General features: G+C 43.7%; 1 protein-coding gene across 2 annotated transcripts in view; it reads left to right on the top strand.

Annotated features, from left to right (window-relative positions):
* The first annotated feature begins 851 nt into the window (after nt 1-851).
* The window catches only part of Epc2 (enhancer of polycomb homolog 2), an 88,670-nt gene continuing 81,234 nt past the window's right edge, over nt 852-8,287 (top strand). For both annotated transcript variants that reach the window (XM_057755179.1, XM_057755178.1), the window contains exon 1: nt 852-1,291. In XM_057755179.1, coding sequence (XP_057611162.1) covers nt 1,139-1,291 — 153 coding nt within the window. In that variant the 5' untranslated portion in view covers nt 852-1,138. The remainder of the gene's footprint in view (nt 1,292-8,287) is intronic.

The following is an 8,287-nucleotide window of genomic DNA, read 5'->3' as shown; positions in this document are numbered from 1 at the left end:
AACACAGTAACACGCAAGTTAATTGGATTCAGGAACTTTATTAAACTCTTCGAGTCGTCACAGTAACCAATATTTTTGGCAAAAGATTTCAAGAGGAACCTTTAAGAACTGGCGTTTTTTTCTCTGAGATCAGAGAACTCCCTCCCATCCACTAAATAACTAGGGAAGTTTGGATGACAGGTGCAAGTCCGCTTGTTGCGCCCAGCAGTCTCAAACCAGAAACCCTCAAGGCTACCACCAGCATCCTCCCGGTGAAACCGAGGGTGCCTAACTTTGGGGCGCTCTTTTGGTCGGAAGGGGGGGCTGCCCGATTTTTTTTTTTTTTTTCCGGGCGCGAGACGCAGCAGGGCTGTGTGCCTCTCGGCGTGGGCAGCCGCAACGGACTTTTCGTATCTCCCCGGGATGCGCAACCCCGGGGCGCGAATCCGGCAGCAGGCGCCCCGGAGACCCGAGCTCTCGAAGCGCAGGCTCGAGTGGCGGCCGGTGGCCCCGGGTGGCCCGGCCCCCTTGCCCCCTGGGGCGGGCGGTCCTGAGCGCCGCGCCTTCCCGAGGGAGCCCTGAGCGCCGGACGAGTCGGCGGCCGAGGCAGAGGCGCCCGCTCCGGCGCCCGGGCGAGCGCACCTGGCACCTGCCGCCCCGCCTGCGCGCCGAGCGGCGGACGGACGGGCACCCGGCTTCGGCTCGCTGTCGCCCGCTGGCCGGCCGGGCGCGTCGAGCCGAGCCGCGCCGCGGAGAGAGTGGGTGGGCAGGCAGGGGAGGGAAAGGGAGAGGAAGGAGGGAGGGAGGGAGGGAGGGAGAGGGCGACGCGCGTCCCCGCGGCGGGGGCGCGCTCTCGCGCGGGCTGCCGGGATCGCTCGCCGCCGCTGTGGTAATGTCCGCCATGTTGGCCATGGCGCAGGGAGCGGATCGGGCGGGCGAGCGGCGGATCTAGAGTGTGGAAGCGGCCGCGGGCGGCGGGGGGCTGTTCTGGGGCGGGGTGGGCGCCCATGCTGGGGCCGGGGGCAGTGCGGAGGAGGAGGAGGAGCGGGCCGGCCGCGCTGCACTGAGGAAGGAGGTGGAGGAGGCGGCGGGAGTGCTCCCCCCCTCCCCGCCCGCCCCGCCGCCGCCGCCCGGGCTGTTCCTGTAAGGCGGGGAGACAATGAGTAAACTCTCCTTCCGAGCGCGGGCGCTGGACGCCGCCAAACCGCTGCCCATCTACCGCGGCAAGGACATGCCTGATCTCAACGACTGCGTCTCCATCAACCGGGCCGTGCCCCAGATGCCCACCGGGATGGAGAAGGAGGAGGAATCGGTAGGGACTCGAGTGTTTATTACCCCCCCTTCCCTCCTCCCCCCTCCCCTTTGTCAGCCGGGCCTCGCCATTCACAGAGCGCTCTACGCTCGCTGGAGGGCGCCGCTGCCGCTGCGCGCTCGGGACCCTACGCCGGCGGAGTAGCGTAAACCTGTCGGCCGGCGCAGCGCCCGCCCGCGGCCGCCATGTTGTTGCGTCCCAGTGTTGTGATTAGCTCTCGGCGGCGCTTACGCTGCCGTAAGGGGGCTCTGCCGTAAGCAGCGGCCGGGAATGGCGCAGGGATCCGCCGGGCCGCACTTGGCGTACGGCATCTGTTTACCTTGTAGACCGGTCCCCGGCGCGGGTTTAATTGATTGCGGGGGGGCGGGGGGGAGTCGTTTAGCTAGGCCATCTTTTCGTTACATTTTAAAATCCTTGTGTGCATTCGAGTGCTTCTAAAATGGCTTAGGAAAAGTAAAGCCCTTTCCAGACAAACAGCCTTCGTGCTAGCAGGGGGACGGTCCGTGCTGGCAAGATGACGGTCTGCGCTGCCCGCCGGAGGAGATGCGGCGGGACGAGGCGGTGCAGCCCTGCTCCGGGGCAGTGACTCCCGAACGGGACTCTGCGTTAGCGAGCCCGCTGCTGCACCGCGCGCGGGCTTTGCCTGCCGGGCTGGCCCTGCTCGATTGCACGGCGTTAGGACGAAGCCCGAGCGCTAGAAACCAGCCTCCGGGCCCGCGCTTCTCGGCGCCGCGTCCCGGGAGGTAGCTAGCATGCGAGATGGCCATTTCCAAGTTGAAAGACTCAGCGCGTCCACATTGACAGTTGCATTTTTGACCGGATGCTAATTTTTTTTATTTTTATTTTTTGGCAAAAATGCTGTTTCCCTCTTCCCAGGGGTTAAATTTTACCTAAGAATGACTTTCCTCTGGTTTGACAGTGTTTACGACTCTGGAGTGTTGTTACTTGCGTGCGAAGTTCATAGTAACTGCACCCTGAAGAATTTCTTCAATGAACCTTCAGTCCCGCCTTATTGTCAACCTCGGGTGTGTGTGGATTGGTTCCCTTGCTTCTGTGACTGTCAAAAGAAAGCTGGAGGTTTCTGTGATTGGTTTTCTCTTTTGACTATTAATAGTGCAGGAAATGCATTAAAGTCTTTGATTGGCTGCTCGAATTCTGACCTCATTGTGTTGGTGCTTTGAGTTAATCACATTTCTCTTTGGTGTTTGCTTACCTGACTTAACGTTTTCAATAGAAGATAAAATAAAGCCTCTTTTTAAACCTCCATTTTTTTTTAAAAAGGGCAAGTTTTTATACCTAAGATTTAGAGCTTAGTCGTGTTTGACAAATTTACTTAGGTAGTCATTGACTCAGTTTTGAGCTACCTTCTGGCAGTGTCTTGCTATGGTAATTTAGAAGTTGCTTGCTTTTGGTAGCATTTACTGTCTGTGCTGGCCACATATTTCTCGTGACCTTTTCTTTTGGACATGTGTCTTTCCATTGTTTTCTTCTCCTCCTTATGTTTGTTGTCTTTGTCTAAGGTTTGCCAATTGTCGACCTGAGTCTCCATCCCAGTAGTGCTCCTCATGGTGCTTGGTCTAAAGCCCTGTAATTTATTTTTACTCAAAACCTGAAAATCAGGTTATCAGTTATTCTGTTTCTTCATGAATGTTGTATAGTGGTAGCTATTGTTTTTTAATATTATTGCTTGTCGAATATTTAGATCTCAGATACTGTGCTAAGAATTCTAGGTATTTTAATATAAACATTTTTTAAACATCTATTTTCCTGAGCTATAAGTTCGGAAAGATGCAGCAGTTTACAATAAAGATTTAATGAGGTTTCATAAATGTGTACATCCAAGAATAAGAAACATTTCCAACTTCAGAAAGTGTTCTTGTCCCTGTAGCTAATCCCGGGACTATAATTCCAGGAAACTATCAACTTGCTTTACTGTAGATTGTCGCTGCATTTTGAAGTTTTGTGTAAATGGAGGATGCCTATATGTGTATGTCTTCTTTTGCCCAGCATGATGCTATTAATAATCCTCTCTCTTGTTTCATACACCATGTATTCCTTTTTATTGCTGAATAATTACAAATAATATATAATCCATATGTACTTGTTACTAGACATTTGAGTTTTTTCCTGGTTTATGATTATTTCTTAGTCCTAGTAATGACAGCCTTGTGAGTTGCTGCAGTTTTCTTTTTATAGGTAACATAAAGGCTAGATAGTAATGGTCATCAAATCCTTGCCTTTGATGACGCAAAACCCCATTGTCAGAATCCCTATTCTTTCATACTTAGGATTCTTATAGATCCCAGAATTATCTATACTATTATATTTATTAGATCCCAAATTATCTATACTATTATATATATATATATATATTTTTTTTTTTTTTTTTTTTTGAGACAGGGTTTCTCTGTGGTTTTGGAGCCTGTCCTGGAACTAGCTCTTGTAGACCAGGCTGGTCTCGAACTCACAGAGATCCGCCTGTCTCTGCCTCCCGAGTGCTGGGATTAAAGGCGTGCGCCACCACCGCCCGGCTACTATTATATATTTATTAGATTTCAGATTTATCTATACTAGTATACTTATTAGAATTTTTGTAAAAAATGTATTTTATAATTCTGAGAACTTTCAGAACTGATACTGACTTGCTCAGACTATTAAGTTATTAAGTTGGGTTTTTTCATTACTTAACTCTGTCTGGCTTGGCTGCTTTATTTTCTTTTGCAGGGCTTGGGATAGAACCATGGGCTCTGCACTCTTCCCTTGAGCAGTTTCCTCTGCTCTGCTTTGCTCTTTGTTGTTCAGATTCTCTTTTTTACTAGTAGTTACTTGAGTTTGCTTCGTCTTCTATTGACACCATTATATCAAACATCTTGTTTCCTTAAGTGTATAAGATGTGTGGGAAACAATCCTAGTTTATTATTTAGATTTTTCTCTTGTTAGAATATAACTTTTGTAATATTCTGCTGATTTTGTTCATTAATATATTCCAAGTGCCTAGAACTGTGCCTAGCACATAATGTATATGCTTGGTAAATGTTTGTTGGATACTCTTTTCAATATTGAGACCTGTTTTTCTATGGACGTTTACTCTTGTACTCACTCATGTACATTCTCTGCCTCTGTGTGCACGTATATAGAAAATTCAACAGAAACTAGGAGGTTGTAGAAGCCTTCTTTTGTTGCTTTACTTTGATGCTGCAAACAACCAAATATGATACTTTTGTTTTTCCTATTAATTTTGAGGCCTTTTTTGCTACTCAGTTTTTAAAAATTAATTTATTTGTTTATTGTACATTGTTGTTTTGCCTGTGGAAGGGTGTCAGGTCCCCTGAAAGTGGAGTTACAGACAGTTGTGAGCTGCCATGTGGGTGCTGGGAATTGAACCCCGGTCCTCTGGAGGAGCAGTCAATGTTCTTAACAGCTGAGCCACCTCTCCAGCCCCCCTCAGTTGTTTTTTGAACACATAGGTGTGACCGAAGTATTATTTTTTTTGTTCTGTGTTAATAACTATTTTATAATTATAAGCAGGTTTCTGTGAAAGAGATCTTTGTATGCGCCCAAACAAAAGTCTACATGAATCATGATTCAATATTCATTCACATACATATACATACGTAAATGCATGTACAGTATTTTTAAGACAAGAAGAGTCTTGATTTGTGGCCATCTTGGCCTCAGACTCACTGTCCTCCTGCATCCTCTTCCCATGAATTTATAGCAGTGTCCTCTGCACCTTTTAGCTTATTTTCAAGGAAAAAGAACACGACTCGTTTAAAGTTGTGATTTTCCCCATTATTTCTTGATTTTTATCATTTGTCTTTTAAGTGATATTCCAGTGTAAGAAATATATTGAGTCTTCATATCTCTTCAGAATTAACTCAGGCACTAATATTTTTCATGATTTATAATGGAATGTAAAGTACAGTTTTATAAGTTGATATTGTAAAAAACATGAAGTTTTTTTTCAACAAAAGTGTTATATGCCAAGTATTACCTAAATAAGACATTGGGATGTTAGTTATTGAAACATTGGACATCGAAGTTATATATATAAGCCAGTGTGTTGAAGTATTCTTTGTTCTTCAAAAAAATACATATCTTTATTTCATAGAATTAAAATTAGTCGTTTGAAGTAAAAATCATTACAGTATTGGGAAAGTTAGCAAAAACTAGGGGGTCAGGTTAACATGGCAGAAATCAGGGCATGTCAGAAAAGTTAAATGCCGCTACAGTTGTGAGGCATGAGTGAAACTTCCTGATGTATAGAGCAGGCTTCATGCAGAAAGAGAATTTGTTTTCTTTTAAAAAATATATTTGTGTGACTAGTGCACACATGCCAGGGTGTTCCTGTGAGCGTGGAGACAGCTTTGTTACATCATTCTCTTCCCACATTCATGTGGGATCTGGGGATCAAACTCAGGACACCAGGCTTGTGTAGCAAGTGTCTTTACCCAATGTGCTATCTTACTCCCCGCCCCCCTCCCCCATTTGAGCTTTCAAGCTTGGCTGTACAATATATGTTGATGCAAATACTTGAGCATGAGGTATTAAAGAAAGGTCTGTGGTTATTACACAGACAAAAGGAAGGCCCCTCCAGAGCCTCTCGAGCCTGTGCAGCCCTCACTTTCCTCTCACTGATCCAGAATTTAGGAGAGGGCAGTGCTGTTCCTAATTTTATTATTCTTTTAACTTTTTCTTATTTTTGGATATATAGACATCTTTTATTTATTTTCTAACTCATCCTATCTGAATGCTTCCTCTCCTCAGTGATGTTTAAAGTATCGTAGAAATTCAGTAAATATTTGATGAGTGATTGACGTAAGTTGAGCAAAGCATGGAACTATACCAGATTCTAGGTGGCTTTGTGTGTTAGGCCCAGGAGCTGGTAGAGTAGTCTGGAAGGGATTTTTCTGATGTGGTTCTGGAGTCAACTTTTCTAGTTCTGGTCATTACGTGGCTTTTAATGAGGAAAGTTGCCTTACCTTGTCTGAGTCTCAGATTGCTCATCTTATGTAACCCCGCAAATGTGTTAACACAAGTATTGAATGTGTGCCAGGTCTTTGTTAAGTTCAGTTAACTTCACTTTGTTAAGTTCAGGGTTTAGAGCTCATTATAGCACTAGGATATGCATGTGCAAATGTCTTATTTCCAGAGGGCAGTAGTAGCACGTTAGAAATTAAATGACTCGTCCAACACGATCTAAATAAGTTAAAATGCATTAGTGTCAAAGGCTGAGGTCTTATATCTGACTTAGGTACTCGAACCTCACCTTTGCATTGCTTCATCTCTTAAATTAGTATTTAAAACGGTATTATTGAAGACACTAAATTGCTTTTGTACATACATTCCTTAATAATGTTAAGGAGTGTTTGATTTGTAGTGTGAGTTTAAATATTTGTTTCTGGTCTCTTAAAATGAGGTCCTATATTAACATTTATAATTGATTTTGTTGGTTTCAAGTAGCAGAAAATAAAGCTGACTACTTTAAGGAGTCCTGGGAATTAATTAATTGTCCACGAGACTCCAAGAAATGGTTGAGTAGTCAAGGCCAACACGGTTGTGCTAGTCCCTTTAGCAGCAAGTGACATTGATATCACTGATAACCAATTATCTCTGAGAAGCTCCTTGGTTAAGTGTACCTGTTCCCTGTTCAGGCTATCTAGCTTTGCCTTCTTGGGCATGCTACTATTTATAAGAGTCTATCAGTTTGTTGGAGGAAGAATTGCAGTGTGTTTAGAAAAGTTAACAGTGGCATGAGGTGAGCATTCACTAAATATCAGGAATTACTATCTTTTAATTTAAATTTAAAAATTAACTGCAGTTATTTAGTCTGTGGCACATGTATGTGTGTATGTGTGTGTGTATATATATATATATATATATATATATATATATATATATATATATATATATATAGAGAGAGAGAGAGAGAGAGAGAGAGAGAGAGAGAGAGAAATATCTGGAACATTGTCTGTGAGTTTGAGGTCATCCTGGTTTATGGAGCGAGTTCCAGGACTGGCTCCATAGCTACAGAGAGAAATTCTATCTCAAAAATCAAAAACAAACAAACAAAAAAATCTGGAAGATGTGTGGAAGTCAGGGGACAACTTTTGAGATTGACTATATGGGTTGTGGGAGTTGAACTCAGATCTTTAGGCTTAGCAGCAAGCACCTTTACCCTCTTAGCCATTTCACCAGCCCTCCTGTTTTCATCATTGCTTATTTTCTCTCAGTTTAAATATTCAGATTCTTCGAATATTGAATGTGTAACCTATCTGGCTTGTATGAGATTGCCATCTTTAAGCGTGGTAGTTACAGAGGTGGTCTACTCCTAGATAGAAGGTCTACCAAACAGTTACTACTGATGATATGGAACACTTAGGGAGCTTAATTTTTTTAAATGTTTGTTTGTTTGTTTAGAGACAGGGTTTCTAAGTGTAGTTTTGACTGTTCTGGAACTCTCTGTAGACCAGGTTGGTCTTGAACTCACAGAGATTCTGCCTCCACCTGGGATTAAAGACACATGCCACCTCTTCAAGGCTAATTATTTTAAATCCATGGTTTGGCGCATAGTGAATTCATGTACTTAGTTTTTACAAGCCATAAATTTGAAAGAGGTTATAATGAAGTAGACTAGAAGAAATCTCCAAAATTTATTTAAAGAAAGCCAATCCTTCATACTTTGCAGAACTGTAAGGTATGAGTTTCTGGAATTCAAAGAAGTTATGGAGCCTTCTTGACCCTTAGTGTCCTTATTTCTGAAATTGAATTAGACTGAGCTTTAGATGACTTTTAGCTGTAAAATTATCTTGCATTGTGAGTTTCCATTTTGTCTAACAGTTTAGACATAACTAGATGAAGAGAACTAACAGATATAGTACTGGGGATTAGGAATACCCCTTTAGAAGATTGAACTCTGCAGTTCTTGAGTTTTAAATGAGAATTATGTTTATTCACTATCTGATATTTTCTTATAAAGGGATAGAGCAGTCTACT

Source organism: Chionomys nivalis, chromosome 22, assembly GCF_950005125.1.
Source record: "Chionomys nivalis chromosome 22, mChiNiv1.1, whole genome shotgun sequence".
NCBI classification, from domain to species: domain Eukaryota; kingdom Metazoa; phylum Chordata; class Mammalia; order Rodentia; family Cricetidae; genus Chionomys; species Chionomys nivalis.
Note: the sequence above shows the minus strand (reverse complement) of the source record. Positions and strands in the feature narration are given on the sequence as shown.